Below are 18,556 nucleotides of genomic sequence, written 5' to 3' on the forward strand. Positions count from 1 at the left end.
GAACTGTATAAAAGTGCTCTCGACTCTGCACTCTTCTAAACACTTCTGTGGACTTCATCTCCTTAGTGAACTCGGTAAGTCCAATTCAACTCAATCTCTTTCTAACCCCAGAGATTTCACAGTCGGGCCTCTTTTCATTTAGTGTGGAATCTTGTATGTACTCACTGTGATTTTTACTTATTTATTAATTAGTTATACTTATATATATATATATCAATTGATAATATTAATTATAAAAATATTTTTATTTTATTTATTTATTTGTATCTACAGTGTGTAATTATTAAGTGACAGGATCTGGCGGGTTCATGATTTGAAGCTAAAGGAGGGATTTTAAGAACAACATATAGAATTGGGAAACGTATTTCCCATTAACTAGAGAAAGAATTAGGGCATTTAAACTTTAAAAAGTCCCTTAGCCACCTCTCACTTAGCTGGATTAGGAGGAAACTTTCCCAGGTTAGTCCACAAAGGGCCACTTCAGTGCTCATCTATTTTATTCTAAAGCAGCTGTTACTCCTCACTATTGGACACATGAGAATGGATGAAGCTGAGAAGGGCTGTGCTCCAGTCAAGCAATTCCTATGTTCTCCTGAGCACAAATACCCATTGAAGGTGCTTCTCCTCCGATGGTGTAATTTCATGTCGCTCCATGGAAGTGAGTGGACCTGAACCCATTTTTTCCCAGCTGAGGAGTTTGGCTTTAGTGATTTGTTAGGAGAAAAGCAAAGTTTCTGTTTATTCATCAGCAAGTTTCGGTGACTCCCAAGCTTTGGAAAATGAAAGAGTCACAGTGTGGTAGCAGACTCAACTGGTTTGCATGCAGAGGTTAAATCCTCAAACAAAAGGAAGTGATTACCATGATCCCAGCCATATTCTCTTTGAGAAATGTCTAAAATGGTCCCAGAATCCCAGGTGTCCATCGTGGAAATAGTTACACTTATTCTAGTCGGTGTTTTTCAGAAAAAGTCATTGAGAGGGGATCAAGGGGCCGGTTGGGAGGGAAGTTTACTGCGAGTGGAGAAGAGGTGTAGAAAGAGAAAATAGTGACAACTACATGACCACACAAAAAGAGACTAAGTCCACTTCTTCTCTCTCTTTCAGGCCCCATGCAGGCCTCAATACAATTGTAACCGAGCTTTGAAGCCTTTCTTCCACCAGTCCTTGTACCTTGTCTTATCTGTAGTCCCTGTTGTGTGTTTCAGGTTTACCTCCATCCCAGAAAGATGACTTTCTCCAGCCTGTGGTATCCAGAATGCGGGGTGGCCCGACCCAGTCCAGTCACTGGCAGCTTCAACGAGCCATGCGTTAGGCAGTGCCCTGACTCCGAAGTGGTGATCAGACCCTCACCGGTTGTTGTGACCCTCCCTGGACCAATTCTCAGCAATTTCCCTCAACAGAGCGAAGTGGCAGCTGTAGGAGCACCTGTGGTCGGAGCCGGTTTCGGAGGCTCATATGGTTTGGGGGGATTATACGGCTATGGAGGCCATTACGGAGGATTGTATGGTTTAGGGAGATTAGGTGGTTATGGTGGCCGTTACGGTTATGGGGGATTCTTGGGCAATGGGGGATACTGTGGTTACCCAGGTCTTTATGGTTATGGGGGATTATGGGGAAATGGGGGACACTGCGGTTACCCGGGCCTTTACGGTTATGGGGGATTATGGGGATATAGGGGACACTGCGGCTACCCAGGCCTTTATGGTTATGGGGGATTAAGTGGTTCCGGGGTATCTTGCCATAGGTACCTCAGTGGAAGCAGTGGGCCATGTTAAACCCACTAGAAATATTCATGGAAGAAGGAAGAACCAGGAAATGAACAGCAAGATACAGATTCACCCCTGATCTTTTGGACATGGCTTTCAGAAGTGCTGTGCAAACATGGCTCCAGTTGAACTCTGTGGGAGTTGTGTGTGCGCAGCACCTTGGTCTGATAGCCATGCTGCATTTCGACTGTTACGCTTTATGACTCTTTCTGCCAAGGCTTTCCCAACCAAGTGCTGATTCTCTTTTTCTTTTGTGGACTCATTCAGAACTACACACAGGCTGTTTACATTGACCCTGCAGTGTGAAGGAAACAGAGGCCTTAAGATAGGCATCACTCTAAGTCCCTCTCAAGGAGAATTAGGCCCTACATGTTCTATCCTTTCTATCAATACGTACCTTTAGCATCTCACTTTAACCTTTGCTACTTCACATGTCTAATGGAGAAGTTGTGTAGTCTCTGCTTCTATATTCCTTTGTCTCATTTCACACCTGACTGGGGTTAAAAAAATAGAACTTAAAATGGTTTCAAAAGGGGACTTGTTTGTCAACCTCTGGAGCTGCAACAAAGCACAAAGAACATCTTGTGTGAAATACATCCCATTGACGCAGGTGATGGGTCAGAGCCCTTCTTGAAACACTGGAAATACATTTTTTCTGCTCTGTAGTATTTCTTCCTGCAACTGTGTTCTGCCAATTTCATTTGCATTAAAAACTCTGCTGCATCAAAATATCAGTCTTCTGGTTCTCTTTGTTTCTTTGTCCTTTTTTAAAAATTGCACTGGACGAAATTCCTCCCTGTGGAGCCAGCAGCACCGGGAACTTTTCAAGTTGCACCTTCCAAAGCCCTGCTGTGATAGGATAATCCGGCTCTTACATTGTTTGACAGCATTCTGCAGGCCCTGAGTACCCAGATGGAATTCCTCCTTGTATTACATGGTTTAGCAAATAGTCTTTCCCTGTAAAGACGAGACAGATTTTCATTTTAAGAATGTAGGTTTTTCTTTGGTTTCAAGAAGCCCAATCACATGGTTCACAGTAAGCATCTGTGTGAGACTTTAAGTGACCAGGTTTGCGTAAGGAAAAGAAAAGCGGCCCCCATGTACCTTATGTTTACTGCCGTACCTGCTGTGTGTTTTAGGTTTATCTCCATGGCAAAAAGATGTCTTGCTTCACAAACGTGTGGAGCGACATTTCACAAAGCATGCACAACAGCTGCAACAAGCCAGACGTAAGGCAGTGCCCTGACTCTATAGCACTGATCCAACCCCCACCGGCTGTCATGACCTTCCCAGGAGCAATTCTCAGATCTTTCCCTCAGGAAAGGAGAGTGGAATCCTGGGGTGCCATTGACGTTGGCGGTGGTGATAGAGGCTTATCAAGTTATGGAGGATTACACTGTAACCGATGACCCAGTGATTATGGGAAATTATACGCTTATGGGGGCCAATATGGGCAGGAGGACCTGTGCGGATAAAGGGGCCATATGGTTGTGGGAGAAAATAGGGTTAGGGGGGATTCTGATGGGGTCATAGGTACCTTAATGAAACCTATGGGCCATGCTAAATCGAGCAGGCATATGCATGGGAACAGCAGGAAATGAACAGCAAGATACAGATTCACATCTGATCACACAGGCCTGGCTTTGAGAAGTGTTGACTACACCCAACTCAGTGTGAAAAAATGAGAGAGCTGCATTTCATCACCACCTCTGCAAACATTCCCAATGTTTCCCATGTTACCCTATATGGGTATCCTCGAATGCCTTCCTAGCTATGGGCTTCCTCTATTATAAACTCAGTGGGTCTGATTCTCAACTACACGATGGATTTTACACCATGCTCTAAAATGCAAATGAAGCAGGAGCCATAACGTGTAAGTTACCTACATCTACCCTGACTTGAATACCTCTTTCTCATACTAGAGCACCGTCAAAAGGATTTAGTGTCAATGAGAATTAGGTTAAGTGATCTCCTAGCAATGAATATGGACTGTTTCTCTCTGCTTTTTATCTTTCTAATGAGCTGCATAATGGAGAAACTCTTTGAACCTTTGGTTTTATTGTGTTTTGTTTTAGTTGAGACTGACCAGGGTGAGACAAGTAATTAAAAATAGTGGCAAACTCTACAACTGCTAGAAAGAAGTAAGAGAACTATGTGAGAAATACACCACATTGGAGCTGGGGATAGGATATGGTCGTTCATGAAACCGTGGAAATGTAGTCTTGCTTCTCTACTTCTTTCTCCTTTTTCTTTTTTTGTCCTGGGGATGGTGGACTGGGAACTCACTGGGTGCCTGCAGAGTGCCAGGCTCCCCATATCCCATCCAGGTGGGAGCAGGAGAGCAGCCCAAAAACCAAATGATGCAGCCACGTGCACTGACATGATCTGCAGCACGTGCTGTGCCCATTGGCCCCACATGTCTCCAGAGGTGCTTCCCAGAGCTCCAGAGGAAGCTGTGAGGTGCAGGACCCCGACCCCTGCTGGCAATTCCACTACAAACACCAATGCGGCGCATCTCACGGATTTGGTAACAGCTACTCAGCAGGAACAGGTGGGCGCTGCCAGAAGGGGCTGCTGCTTTGCACCCCCACAATCCCGCCCATGGTCCTGAGGCTGACGTAGCTGCAAAAAAATCCACTGGTGGCCTCCTTTGCGAAACGCTGGATTAAACAAATCCATGTTACGGTTTCTGAGGTTATGCCAATAGTCAGTGGATGATTCCCAGCCTCCGAATTTGGGGCTGTTTGATTTTCATTCAGTTAAGCTTTGCATTTCCCTTTCTTAGTAACCATTCCTTTACAGAGCTCAAGAGACAGATACTGAGCCAGTGGACATCAGTACAGCTCCACAGACTGCAATGACGTTCTGGGCTTACAACTGAGGGAAGCATTTAGTGCTGCTCAGGCTAGAAGAAATCCTGGTTGGGGTGTATTTTCATTCTAATTGTGGCTGAAAAGCGTGGTGTGGGAGACGGGTCTTGCAGAATGCACTAGGTTGGTCAAACTTCCAATGAATCCAGTCTCATCCCACAGCTCTCTGATGGTTGAAGAAGGTATCCTTAACCGTCAGCGTTGTGCTTCTTCCTTTTCTTCATTAGCTGAAGTCTCTCACAAGACACAGTTCTCTTGGCTGCTCATGGGTGGAGATGAAGTATCTGATGTTTCCCATTGGTTTCCCTATACGTTGTCTTTGAGCAGGTGTGGCGGGTTGCATAGGCAGGGACAGGTTTTGCCTCCCGAAACATACAAGGGTGACCCCGCCCCCTTCCGCGACACTCCCTACGTACAATTGCTGCTCCAGTCCTCCCAGCTCCCAGTCCAGTCCTCCAGTGCTCTGGAGTTGGGGCCGTTCCCTACCCACCTTCCTGCACTCCGGGGCTGGGGAGGCTGGGGCCGCTCGCCACCCACCCTTCCGCACTCAAGGGCTGGGGCAGCTCGCCACATAGCCTCCCGCGCTGCGTGGCTGGGACAGTGCGCTGCCCACCTTTCCCTCCCTTGGCTAGGCAGGCAGAGTCCGCGCACCCCCGCCCTACCGGCACTCCTTTGGGACTGGGGGCCTAGCCGCGGAACTGGGTCAGTGGCCACAGTGGTGGGGGGCAGCTCTAAGCTTGGGGAAGTGGGAATTGACTCCCGCAGGGCCTCGGGCGGAAGTGGAGGGCCCTTGGAGGAAGGGGCGGGGCAAAGGGTAGCCTCTCCCAGTCAGAGGTTCACACATCCCTCCTGCCTCTGAGCACCAGGGGTTGAGGTGCCGAGTATGGATAGAGAGAGGAACTTCCAATAGAGAGATGCACACCCAATAAGGTTTCTCTAACCCGGGCTAGCTAAAGTGCATTCCTTCAATTGGAAGTTCATGGAACTGTTCCCTTTTACACTGGTTCAGTATCTACCCTTACACTTCAAAATATATATAATAGGGAGATGAAAGGTATATGGAATGAATATCAAAGAGCCCCAATGTCAAAGGCTAGGACTCACAAACTGAGCACTGGAATGACATCTGTGACCTTGACATGCATTTTTAAAGTAAATCTAATCTTCCCTGTTGGAACATCTAATCCCAGTAATAAGTTATTACTACTTTAGTAATTCATCTTTTGGGCTACATAACTCTTGATGAGTGTTTGTGAAGTGCTTTGAAATGCTTAGATCGGAGGAAGCCTCAGACAACCACCTTGAAAGTTACAATTATACCTGTTTGCCACAGAGGTAAATGGAGGCACATTCAGGTGAAGGTCAGACAGGGAGCTATTGGCAGAGTCAGAAATATACCCCAATTTAATATTTAAAAAGCTACTGCAACCTTGGAAAATTGAGAGACTTGTAATTCCTTTGGAGAACTATTATCCTCAAGAATAAAAAAGCCTCAGTTCAAGTAGATCACAAAATCAGGCAGATTTTTATTCTTGACGCTGAGATTCAAGGATGCAAAAATTTTTTAACCAGACTTGTTACTAACCTTGTCTTGTAACACCGTGTAACACGGATCACCCTAGACCTCAGCCTGTGGTCAGAAGTATTGGGTTGTATTTCTGTTTCTGCAACTGGCCCCCATATGACCTTCACCTCAACATGCCTCTTTTTTTAGGCCTATCAAACGTAAAGAGTAAGTATGTTAAGGCTGGAAGTTCTTCAGTGTCCTTAAACCTCAAGATTTCAAAACGCCTCAAAAACACTCGCTGGTGTTTGACACATGCAAAGGGTTGTAGACAATACATTGTTGTGAAGATTAGACGCCTCTGCACCGAGTCGTATAGTCACTTTCAACAAAATGGAGGCCAAGGTCTCTCCTGTCATTCCCTTAATCGGGTCATGATTTAAGGCCACACAATTTGGGGCTATTTCATTTTCATTCATATGTAGTTTTGAATTTGGTATTTCCTAAAAACCGTGTAGGGTAGAACAGCCCAGTCCAATTCCTAGCAGCTTCAATGAGCTGACCGATAAGCAGTGCCCTAGGTCTGAAGTGGTGATCAGACCCTCACTGGTTCTTGTGACCCTCCCAGGACCAATTCTCCACAATTTCCCTCCTCAGAGCCAAGTGGGACCAGAGAAGCCTCTGTGGTCAGAGCCGGTTTTGGGGGTTTATTGGATTTTTGATGGATTTTTTTATTGCAAAGTGAAGGTGCTCTCTTGGTGTACATCAGCTTGGTTGCTTCACCTTCAAAGAGGCGGAGGACCTTAAAATCTAAGCAAGACCCTTCTGCCCTCTTCCCTGCATATGTAAATCACTCTTGGGGATATTTTTCACATGTTACACAACATTCTGGTTCAGGCAGGAATGTTTTCTCCAGGATGCCCTATGGCTGGTCAGAAGTTATATCAAATCTCATCCCCCAGCCATCTCCTCCATCACCAAGAATGTCACATTTTCCTCTCTCCTGGGTTTCTTGCTGGGCTCAGTCAGCTGCATTGTCTTGCAAGATCTCAGTTCCTTGACTGCTCATGGATGGAGAGATGGTTTCTGGTAGAGCAGAGGTACCAAGACGTAATTTAAAATCTTTTTGTAAAAGAATATGGCTTTCTTTCTCTCTTTGCCATCCCTCCCCTCGACCTATAAGGAGATCTGCTCTAGGCAGCCCTTTGAGACAGCATTGGTGACCCAAGGAGAGGTCCAATGTTAGGTCAAGTTTTACTCACCAAAGGTAAGATTCACCTCTGGGCAGACGGCCATCACAAAGGCCCATGCTCCACTTAAATCCCTGCTAAGACCAAGTTTGAAAGTTTAAAATGGGACTAACATTGTTCACAGGTATTGTACTATCCCCCTGCCAAAGGGTGAATTTCAGTCTTAAAGTCTTGTCAGGAAACATACTGGATGATTCCCATTGATTTCCAAGGGAATTGGATCTGACCCGCTGGGAATGTAAGTGGTTAGAATGAAGAAAAATGATTCCCTGCTGCCTACCATGTTTAGAATGAACTCCCTCATTCCCCTAATCACGACCAGCACGAATTGAAAGGACCAATCTGGATTCCTTAAATGACACCCACCTGTTCTACTGATGCTTCTCAGGATCACCTTGACATTCATTCTCATTGCAGAACCTGTAAAGTCAGTAAAATGACAAAAAGAAATGCAGTTGGCCTGTACAATTTTACGATGAAATTGCAACGTGCATGTCACACCCTCTGAGGCCAAGATTAGCCCAGTAATCACCAACAGTGAGGAAAACAGCTCTATCCAAAGAAGGATTTAGCAAGGCAATCAAGTTTGTTTGGACACTAATTAGAACCTCCTCCACAAACAGCGTCGCAGATCCTCCAGGCTGTCCTAGGAACTGTATAAAAGTGCTCTCGACTCTGCACTCTTCTAAACACTTCTGTGGGCTTCATCTCCTTAGTGAACTCGGTAAGTCCAATTCAACTCAATCTCTTTCTAACCCCAGAGATTTCACAGTCGGGCCTCTTTTCATTTAAGGTGGAATCTTGCATGCACTCACTGTGATTTTTACTTATTTATTAATTACAGTTATGCTTATATATATATATCAATTGATAATATTAATTATAAAATTATTTTTATTTTGTTTATTTATTTGTATCTACAGTGTGTAATTATTAAGTGACAGGATCTGGCGGATTCATGATTTGAAGCTAAAGGAGGGATTTTAAGAACAACATATACAATTGTGAAATGTATTTCCCATTAACTAGAGAAAGAATTAGGGCATTTAAACTTTAAAAAGTCCCTGAGCCACCTTTCACTTAGCTGGATTAGGAAGAAACTTTCCCAGGTTAGTCCACAAAGGGCCACTTCAGTGCTCATCTATTTTATTCTAAAGCAACTGTTACTCCTCACTATTGGAGACATGAGAATGGATGAAGCTGAGACGCGCTGTGCTCCAGTCAAGCAATTCCTATGTTCTCCTGAGCAGAAATACCCATTGAAGGTGCTTCTCCTCCGATGATGTAATTTCATGTCGCTCCATGGAAGTGAGTGGACCTGAACCCATTTTTTTCCAGCTGAGGAGTTTGGCTTTAGTGATGTGTTAGGAGAAAAGCAAAGTTTCTGTTTATTCATCAGCAAGTTTCGGTGACTCCCAAGGTTTGGAAAATGAAAGAGTCACAGTGTGGTAGCAGACTCAACTGGTTTGCATGCAGAGGTTAAATCCTCAAACAAAAGGAAGTGATTACCATGATCCCAGCCATATTCTCTTTGAGAAATGTCTAAAATGGTCCCAGAATCCCAGGTGTCCATCATGGAAATAGTTACACTTATTCTAGTCGGTGTTTTTCAGACAAAGTCATTGAGAGGGGATCAAGGGGCCAGTTGGGAGGGAAGTTTACTGCGAGCGGAGAAGAGGTGTAGAAAGAGAAAATAGTGACAACTACATGAACACACAAAAAGAGACTAAGTCCACTTCTTGTCTCTCTCTCTCGAGCCCCCTACAGACCTCAATACAATTGTAACCGAGCTCTGAAGCCTTTCTTCCACCAGTCCTTGTACCTTGTCTTATCTGTAGTCCCTGTTGTGTGTTTCAGGTTTACCTCCATCCCAGAAAGATGACTTTCTCCAGCCTGTGGTATCCAGAATGCGGGGTGGCCCGACCCAGTCCAGTCACTGGCAGCGCCAACGAGCCGTGCGTTAGGCAGTGCCCTGACTCCGAAGTGGTCATCAGACCCTCACCTGTTGTCGTGACCCTCCCCGGACCAATTCTCAGCAATTTCCCTCAACAGAGCGAAGTGGCAGCTGTAGGAGCACCTGTGGTCGGAGCCGGTTTCGGAGGCTCCTATGGTTTGGGGGGATTGTACGGCTATGGAGGCCATTACGGAGGATTGTATGGTTTAGGGAGATTAGGTGGTTACGGCGGCCGTTACGGATATGGGGGATTCTTGGGCAATGGGGGATACTATGGTTACCCAGGCCTTTATGGTTATGGGGGATTATGGGGAAATGGGGGACACTGCGGTTACCCGGGCCTTTACGGTTACGGGGGATTATGGGGATATGGGGGACACTGTGGCTACCCGGGCCTTTATGGTTATGGGGGATTAAGTGGTTCCGGGGTATCCTGCCATAGGTACCTCAGTGGAAGCAGTGGGCCATGTTAAACTCACCAGGAATATTCATGGAAAAAGGAAGAACCAGGAAATGAAAAGCAAGATACAGATTCACCCCAGATCTTTTGGGCATGGCTTTCAGAAGTGCTGTGCAAACATGGCTCCAGTTGAACTTGGTGGGAGCTGTGTGCGCTCAGCACCTTGGTCTGATAGCCATGCTGCATTTCTAATGTTATTCTTTATGACTCTTTCTGCCAAGGCTTTTCCAACCAAGTGCTGATTCTCTTTTTCTCTTGAGGACTCATTCTGAACTACACACAGGCTGTTTACATTGACCCTGCAGTGTGAAGAAAACAGAGGCCTTAAGATAGGCATCATTTACGTTCATGATCACTCTAAGTCCCTCTCAAGGAGAATTAGGCCCTACATGTTCTATCCTTTCTATCAGTACGTACCTTTAGCAACTCACTTTAACCTTTGCTACTTCACATGTCTAATGGAGAAGTTGTGTAGTCTCTGCTTCTATATTCCTTTGTCTCGTTTCACACCTGACTGGGGTTAAAAAAATAGAACTTAAAATGGTTTCAAAAGGGGACTTGTTTGTCAACCTCTGGAGCTGCAACAAAGCACAAAGAACATCTTGAGTGAAATACATCCCATTGACGCAGGGGATGGGTCAGAGCCCTTCTTGAAACACTGGAAATACATTTTTTTCCGCTGTGTAGTATTTCTTCCTGTAACTGTGTACTGCCAATTTCATTTGCATTAAAAACTCTGCTGCATCAAAATATCAGTCTTCTGGTTCTCTTTGTTTCTTTGTCCATTTTTAAAAATTGCACTAGACGAAATTCCTCCCTGTGGAGCCAGCAGCACCAAGAACTTTTCAAGTTGCACCTTCCAAAGCCCTGCTGTGATAGGATAATCCGGCTCTTACATTGGTTGACAGCATTCTGCAGGCCCTGAGTACCCAGTTGGAATTCCTCCTTGCATTACATGGTTTAGCAAATAGTCTTTTCCCGTAAAGACAAGACAGATTTTCATTTTAAGAATGTACGTTTTTCTGTGGTTTCAAGAAGACCAATCGCATGGTTCACAGTAAGCATCTGTGGGAGACTTTAAGTGACCAGGTTTGCGTAAGGAAGAGAAAAGTGGCCACCATGTACCTTATGTTTACTGCCGTACCTGCTTTGTGTTTTAGGTTTATCTCCATGGCAGAAAGATGTCTTGCTTCACAAACATGTGGAGCGACATTTCACAAAGCATGCACAACAGCTGCAACAAGCCAGACGTAAGGCAGTGTCCTGACTCTATAGCACTGATCCAACCCCCACTGGCTGTCATGACCTTCCCAGGAGCAATTCTCAGATCTTTCCCTCAGGAAAGCAGAGTGGAATCCTGGGGTGCCATTGACGTTGGAGGTGGTGATAGAGGCTTATCAAGTTATGAAGGATTACACTGTAACCGATGACCCAGTGATTATGGGAGATTATACGCTTATGGGGGCCAATATGGGCAGGAGGGCCTCTGTGGTTAAAGGGGCCATATGGTTGTGGGAGAAAATAGGGTTAGGGGGGATTCTGGTGGGGTCATCGGTACCTTAATGGAACCTGTGGGCCATGCTAAACTGAGTAGTCATATGCATGGGAACAAGAGGAAATGAACGGCAAGATACAGATTCACGTCTGATTGCACAGGCCTGGCTTTGAGAAGTGTTGACTACACCCAACTGAGTGTGAAATAATGAGAGAGCTGCATTTCATCACCACCTCTGCAAACATTCCCAATGTTTCCCATGTTACCTTATATGAGTATCCTCGAACGCCTTTCTAGCTATGGGCTTCCTCTATTATAAACCTAGTGAGCCTAATTCTCAACTACACGATGGATTTTACACCACGCTCTAAACTGCAAATGAAGTAGGATACATAAGGTGTAAGTTACCTACATCTACCCTGACTGGAATGCATCTTTCTCATACTAGAGCACTGTCAAAAGGATTTAGTGTCAATGAGAATTAGGCTAAGTGATTTCCTAGCCATGAATATGGACTGTTTCTTTCTGCCTTTTATCTTTCTAAAAGCAGCTGCATAACGGAGAAGCTCTTTGAACCTCTGCTTTTATTGTGTCTTGTTTTAGTAGAGACTGACCAGGGTGAGACAAGCAAAAAAAAAAAATAGTGGCAAACTATACAACTGCTATAAAGAAGTAAGAGAACTCTGTGAGAAATACATCACATAGGAGCTGGGGATAGGATATGACCCTTCATGAAACCGTGGAGATGTAGTCTTGCTTCTCTATTTCTTTTTCCTTTTTTTTTTTTCTTCGGACAGTTTTCGCCTCCACTTTATTTCAAATTCAAATATATACTACGTCATACTCTTGATCTTCTGGTTTAATTGCTCTTCCATTCATTATCTCTTTATATCACCAGAGGCTTCCACATCTCTTGGCCAAAGTATCCTCCAGTTTTGGATACTCCCAGTGGTGGTGCACAAGTCAGGAAAGCTTGTGGTCTATTATCAAGAAATGTTGAGCACGAACAGCTCCGGTTTGCTTCAGTGGGAGTGTAACAAGGTGCAGCTTCTGCCCCACAAACCAGCCAGAGATCTCTGCGTTGGTGCAAACACCCATGTTCTTTATTCACAGTTTACTTTCCCTCCACCTTGTAGCTACAAACAGCTTCAATCTTACAGCCTCAGGGACTGCTAGCTCCCGAGGCCAGCAGTGAAGAGCTCCCACTGCCTCTCTTCTCTCACGCTTCCCTTTTTCTTACTTCCCTGGCTTCCTTCCTGCCAGCCATTATGTAGCCCCTGGCTAACGAGGCTGTCTGTTGTTCCCTGTTTGCCACTCAGGGTATGTCTACACTACGAAATTAGGTTGAATTTAGAGAAGCCGGTTTTATAGAAATCGGTTGTATACAGCCGATTGTGCGTGTCCCCACATAAAATGCTCTAAGTGCTCTAGTCGGCGGACCGCGTCCACAGTACCGAGGCTAGCATCGATGTCCAGAGCATTGCACTATGGGTAGCTATCCCACAGCTATCCCACAGTTCCCGCAGTCTCCGCCGCCCATTGGAATTCTGGGTTGAGATCCCAATGCCCGAATGATGCAAAACAGTGTCACGGGAGGTTCTGGGTACATGTCGTCAGGCCCCTCCCCCTCCGTCAGAGCAACGGCAGACAATAGATTCACGCCTTTTTACCTGGGTTACCTGTGGAGACAACATACCACGGCAAACATGGAGCCCTCTCAGCTCACCGTCACCATGTGTCATCTGGGGGCCGGCAGACGTGGGACTGCATTGCTACACAGCAGCAGCAGCTAACTGCCTTTTGGCGGTAGACGGTGCAGCATGACTGGTAGCCTTCATTGGTGATCTGGGTGCTGGCAGCTGTGGGGCTGGCAGCCGTAGGGCTGCATTGCACCAGCCCCTTGCCTTTTGGCAGTAGATGGTGTATTACGACCGGTAACCGTCCTATTACAAGTTGGATCATCGCACATTAGCAGAGTCTTTCCTGAGCAGCAGATTGTGCAATAGGCTTGAAGGCCATCGTAGTACACTAACTGCCAAGCGCCCAGTATTTGCTGCCAAGCACCCAGAAGATGCTGAGGGCTATCAGTCACGCTGCACCGTCGTCTTAAGATGTAAAAAATAGATTTGTTCTGTAGTCATTTGCTTCCGCCTCCCTCCGTCAAATCAACGGCCTGCTAAACCCATGGTTTTCAGTTTAATCTTTGGGGGGACCATTCTGTGTGACAATTGTTTGTGTGTCTCCCTGATGCACAGCCACCTTTCTTGATTTTAATTCCCTGTACCTGTACGTCATGTCGTCACTCGGCCCGCCCTCCCTTCCTCCTTCCCCTGGTCCGTCAGATACTAGTTTCGCGCCTTTTTTTCAGACCAGGCGCCATAGCTAGCACTGGGATCATGGAGCCCGCTCAGATCACCGCGGCAATTATGAGCACTATGAACACCACGCGCATTGTCCTGGAGTATATGCAGAGCCAGAACATGCCAAGGTGAAACCCGGACCAGCCGAGGAGGCGATTGCAGCGCGGCGAAGAGAGTGATGAGGAAATTGACATGGACATAGACCTCTCAAAAGGCACAGGCCCCAGCAATGTGGAAATCATGGTGTTACTAGGGCAGGTTCATGGCCTGGAACGCCGGTTCTGGGCCCGGGAAACAAGCACAGACTGGTGGGACCGCATCGTGCTGCAGGTGTGGGACGATTCCCAGTGGCTGCGAAACATTCGCATGCGTAAGGGCACTTTCATGGAACTTTGTGACTTGCTTTCCCCTGCCCTGAAGCGCCAGAATACCAGGATGAGAGCAGCCCTCACAGTTGAGAAGCGAGTGGCGATAGCCCTGTGGAAGCTTGCAACGCCAGACAGCTACCGGTCAGTCGGGAATCAATTTGGGCAAATCTACTGTGGGGGCTGCTGTGATCCAATTTGCCAGGGCAATGAAAGACCTTGTGATATCAAGGGTAGTGACTCTGGGCAACGTGCAGGCAATAGTGGATGGTTTTGCTGAGATGGGATTCCCAAACTGTGGTGGGGTCATAGACGGAACCCATATCCCTATCTTGGCACCGGAGCACCGAGCCACCGAGTACATAAACCGCAAGGGGTACTTTTCAATGCTGCTGCAAGCCCTGGTGGATCACAAGGTACGTTTCACCAACATCAACGTGGGATGGCCAGGAAAGGTACATGGTACTCGCGTCTTCAGGCACTCTGGTCTGTTTCGAAAGCTGGAGGAAGGGACTTTCTTCCCGGACCAGAAAGTAACCGTTGGGGATGTTGAAATGCCTATCGTGATCCTTGGGGACCCAGCCTACCCCTTAATGCCATGGCTCATGAAGCCGTATACAGGCAGCCTGGACAGGAGTCAGGACCTGTTCAACTATAGGCTGAGCAAGTGCCGAATGGTGGTGGAATGTGCATTTGGACGTTTAAAAGCGCGCTGGAGCAGCTTACTGACTTGCTCAGACCTCAGCGAAAAGAATATCCCCATTGTTATTGCTGCTTGCTGTGTGCTCCACAATATCTGTAAGAGTAAGGGGGAGACATTTATGGTGGGGTGGGAGGTTGAGGCAACTCGCCTGGCCGCTGATTACGCGCAGCCAGACACTAGGGCGGTTAGAGGAGCACAGCAGGGCGCGGTGCGCATCAGAGAAGTTTTGTGACTGGCCAGGCTACGGTGTGAAACTTCTGTTTCTTTCTCCTTGATGAACCCTCTGCCCCCCCCACCCGGTTCACTCTACTTCCCTATAAACCAACCACCCCCACCCTCCCCTCCCCACTTCGAGCACCGCTTGCAGAGGCAATAAAGTCATTGTTATTTCACATTCATGCATTCTTTATTAATTCCTCACACAAGTAGGGGGATAATTGCCAAGGTAGCCTGGGATGGGTGGGGGAGGAGGGATGGAAAAGGACACACTGTATTTTAAAACTTTAACTCTTATTGAAGGCCAGCCTTCTGATACTTAGGCAATCATCTGGGGTGGAGTGACTGGGTGGCTGGAGGCCCCCCCACCGTATCCTTGGGCGTCTGTGTGAGGAGGCTATAGAACTTGGGGAGGAGAGCTGTTGGTTACACAGGGGCTGTAGTGGCGGTCTCTGCTCCTGCCGCCTTTCCTGCAGCTCAACCATACGCTGGAGCATATCAGTTTGATGCTCCAGCAGACGGAGCATTGACTCTTGCCTTCTGTCTGCAAGCTGACGCCACCTATCATCTTCAGCCCGCCACTTGCTCTTTTCATCCCGCCATTCAGCCCGCCACCTCTCCTCTCGTTCATATTGTGCTTTTCTCATGTCTGACATTGACTGCCTCCACGCATTCTGCTGTGCTCTATCAGCGTGGGAGGACATCTGGAGCTCCGTGAACATATCGTCCCGCGTCCTCTGTTTTCTCTTTCTAATGTTCACTAGCCTCTGCGAAGGAGAAACATTTGCAGCTGGTGGAGGAGAAGGGAGAGGTGGTTAAAAAAGACACATTTTAGAGAACAATGGGTACACTCTTTCGTTACAAGGTCGCATTTTTCCTCTGCTTGCCGGTTTGGTATGAGAGATCACTCACGCAGTGCCAGGCAACAGATTTTGGCTTGCAGCCAGCCATGGTAATCCACAGTCTTTTGGTTTTTTTAACCTTCTTAACATGTGGGAATGGTTTCAAACAGCAGCGCATTTCCCATATCAAGGATGAATTGGGTTGGCCATTTAAAATGGGTTTTCAATGTAAAAGGAGGGGCTGTGGTTTCCGGGTTAACATGCAGCACAAACCGAAGTAAACCCCCCCCCCCACACACACACCTGTTTCTCTGGGATGATCACTTCACCCCTCCCCCCACCGCGTGGTTAACAGCGGGGAACATTTCTGTTCGGAAGAGCAGGAACGGACACCTCTGAATGTCCCCTTAATAAAATCACCCCATTTCAACCAGGTGACCGTGAATGATATCACTCTCCTGAGGATAACAAAGAGAGATAAGGAATGGATATTGTCTGCATGCCAGCAAACACCGGGACCATACAGCTTTCTGGAGATGTCCCTGGAGGATTTCCGCTCCATCCCCATACACGTTAACAGACGTTTCCAGTAGCTGTACTGGCCGCGATTGCCAGGGCAAATTAATCATTAATCATTAAACACGCTTGCTTTTAAACCATGTGTAATATTTACAAAGGTACACTCACCAGAGGTCTCCTGTGTGCCCTCAGGGTCTTGGGTGAGTTCGGGGGTTACTGGTTCCAGGTCCAGGGTCACAAACAGGGTCCTGGCTGTTGGGGAAACCTGTTTCTCTGCTTCCTTGCTGCTGTGAGCTACCTATATTACCTCCATCCTCATCTTCCTCGTTCCCCGAACCCTCTTCCCTGTGTGTTTTTCCATTGATGGAATCATAGCACACGGTTGGGGTAGTGGTGGCTGCACCCCCTAGCATGGCATGCAGCTCCGCGTAGAAGCGGCAAGTTTGCGGCTCTGCCCCGGACCTTCCATTTGCTTCTCTGGCTTTGTGGTAGGCTTGCCATAGCTCCTTAATTTTCACGCAGCACTGCTGTGTGTCCCTGTTATGGCCTCGGTCCTTCATGGCCTTGGAGACCTTTTCTAATACTTTGCCATTTCTTTTACTGCTACGGAGTTCAGCTAGCACTGATTCATCTCCCCATATGGCGAGCAGATCCCGTACCTCCCGTTCGGTACATGCTGGAGCTCTTTTGCGATCCTGGGACTCCATCACGGTTTCCTGTGCTGATGAGCTCTGCGTGGTCACCTGTGCTCTCCACGCTGAGCAAACAGGAAATGAAATTCAAACGTTCGCGGGTCTTTTCCTGTCTACCTGGTCAGTGCATCTGAGCTGAGAGTGCTGTCCAGAGCGGTCACAATGAAGCACTGTGGGATAGCTCCCAGAGGCCAATAACGTCCAATTCCGTCCACATTACCCCAATTCCAACCCGCAAAGGCCGACTTTATCGCTAATCCCATCGTCGAAGGTGGTGTAAAGAAACCAGTTTAAAGGGCCCCTTAAGTCGAAAGAAAGGGCTTCGTCGTGTGAACGTGTCCAGGCTTAATTCGATTTAACGCTGCTAAAGTCGACCTAAACCTGTAGTGTAGACCAGGCCTCAGACTGGGCTTACTCAGCCGGCTCCAATTCCCCTTTGCTGATCGGAGCTGGCATGACAGAGGCCTGGCTCACAGTGAGTTTTGAGTACTCAGTTCTTTAGAAAAAAGGGGCCTGTAGCCTCCCATTGAAGCAAACCAGAGCTGTTCATGCTCAATGTTTTTTGATAATAGGCCTCAAGTTTTCCTGAGTTGTGCACCGTTTCATGAAGGGCCGTGTCCTATCCCCAGCTCCAAAGTGGTGTATTTCTCACACAGTTCTCTTACTTCTTTATTGCAGTTGCAGAGTTGGACAATCAAGTCTGTTTGCCACCATTGTTAATTACACTCTGGTCAGACCCTGGCTGTGCTGCAGGGATGCTGCGGGTCGGACACTTGCTCTGGCGGTTCCCACAGGCCCTCAGGCTCTAGGTGACAGGACCCTTCTTCCCAGCATCAGGCCCCCGTCAGGGTTCTGATCCCCGTCTTGGCTGGTGGTGTCTGCCCAGGGTCCCCCCCACTCTCCCCAGCTGCTCCCCGCACCCGGCTCCGGACGGCTCCAGCCCCAGCCCCTCTCTGCCTCAGCTCGGCTGCGGCTCTGCTCAGCTCAGCTCTGCCTGCTGCTCTCGCAGCTGCAGCTCACACAGTGAAATGGGACCCCTGACTCCTGACTCCCTCATTAGCTTGCCGTGCTGTCAATCAGGCTGACCTGCAGGGTTGGCCTCGCCCCATTGCCCCTGGGGACTGTCAGTTTTAGGATCCTGATTCCCCATTGGCCCTTCCCCTTTCTGCTGGTGCTGGGAGAGGGCCATGAATAAAACCCACCAAGTTTTAGTAAGGGGCAAACATTCCCCTGACATCTACTGACAGACACACAAGTTTAGTCCAGCATGACAAGGCGGTGCTTTGGTTTGTAAACCTCAGAGAGTCACCAGCACTTGGTGATGAACAAACAAAACTGGGGTTTTTTAATCAAAACAAACCACAAACCCACATCTCCTCCCCTCGTGTAAATCTGTGGTGTTCCACTGACCTCAATGGAGCTATATTAACTTACACCAGACGAGGATCTGCACCTGGAATTACTTCTTCCTATGAGAAGGTAGCAGTTGCCAGGCTGCAGGAGAGGAGTGACACATCTAATGCAGTATCCTGTCTCAATGAGTGTGAGTCACCAGGTGCT

The 18,556-nt window shown here is 47.4% G+C and overlaps 2 protein-coding genes across 2 annotated transcripts; both read left to right on the forward strand.

The window, feature by feature from the left end:
* On the forward strand, positions 1 to 2,371 carry LOC128830364 (claw keratin-like). Its single transcript, XM_054016185.1, has 2 exons — positions 1 to 74; positions 1,206 to 2,371. Exon 2 carries the CDS (start codon positions 1,227 to 1,229, stop codon positions 1,773 to 1,775), a length of 549 nt encoding a protein of 182 aa, XP_053872160.1. The 5' UTR covers positions 1 to 74; positions 1,206 to 1,226; the 3' UTR covers positions 1,776 to 2,371.
* A 6,881-nt stretch (positions 2,372 to 9,252) lies between these two features.
* On the forward strand, positions 9,253 to 9,888 carry LOC128830450 (claw keratin-like). Its single transcript, XM_054016279.1, has one exon. It carries the CDS (start codon positions 9,269 to 9,271, stop codon positions 9,815 to 9,817), a length of 549 nt encoding a protein of 182 aa, XP_053872254.1. The 5' UTR covers positions 9,253 to 9,268; the 3' UTR covers positions 9,818 to 9,888.
* Positions 9,889 to 18,556: the final 8,668 nt, after the last annotated feature.

This window comes from Malaclemys terrapin, chromosome 1 (genome assembly GCF_027887155.1).
Source record: "Malaclemys terrapin pileata isolate rMalTer1 chromosome 1, rMalTer1.hap1, whole genome shotgun sequence".
Lineage (NCBI taxonomy): Eukaryota > Metazoa > Chordata > Testudines > Emydidae > Malaclemys > Malaclemys terrapin.

Excerpts from the sequence above, each read along its gene's own strand:
- LOC128830364 (XM_054016185.1), top strand. The coding sequence starts at position 1,227 with ATGACTTTCTCCAGCCTGTGGTATCCAGAATGCGGGGTGGCCCGACCC.
- LOC128830450 (XM_054016279.1), top strand. The coding sequence starts at position 9,269 with ATGACTTTCTCCAGCCTGTGGTATCCAGAATGCGGGGTGGCCCGACCC.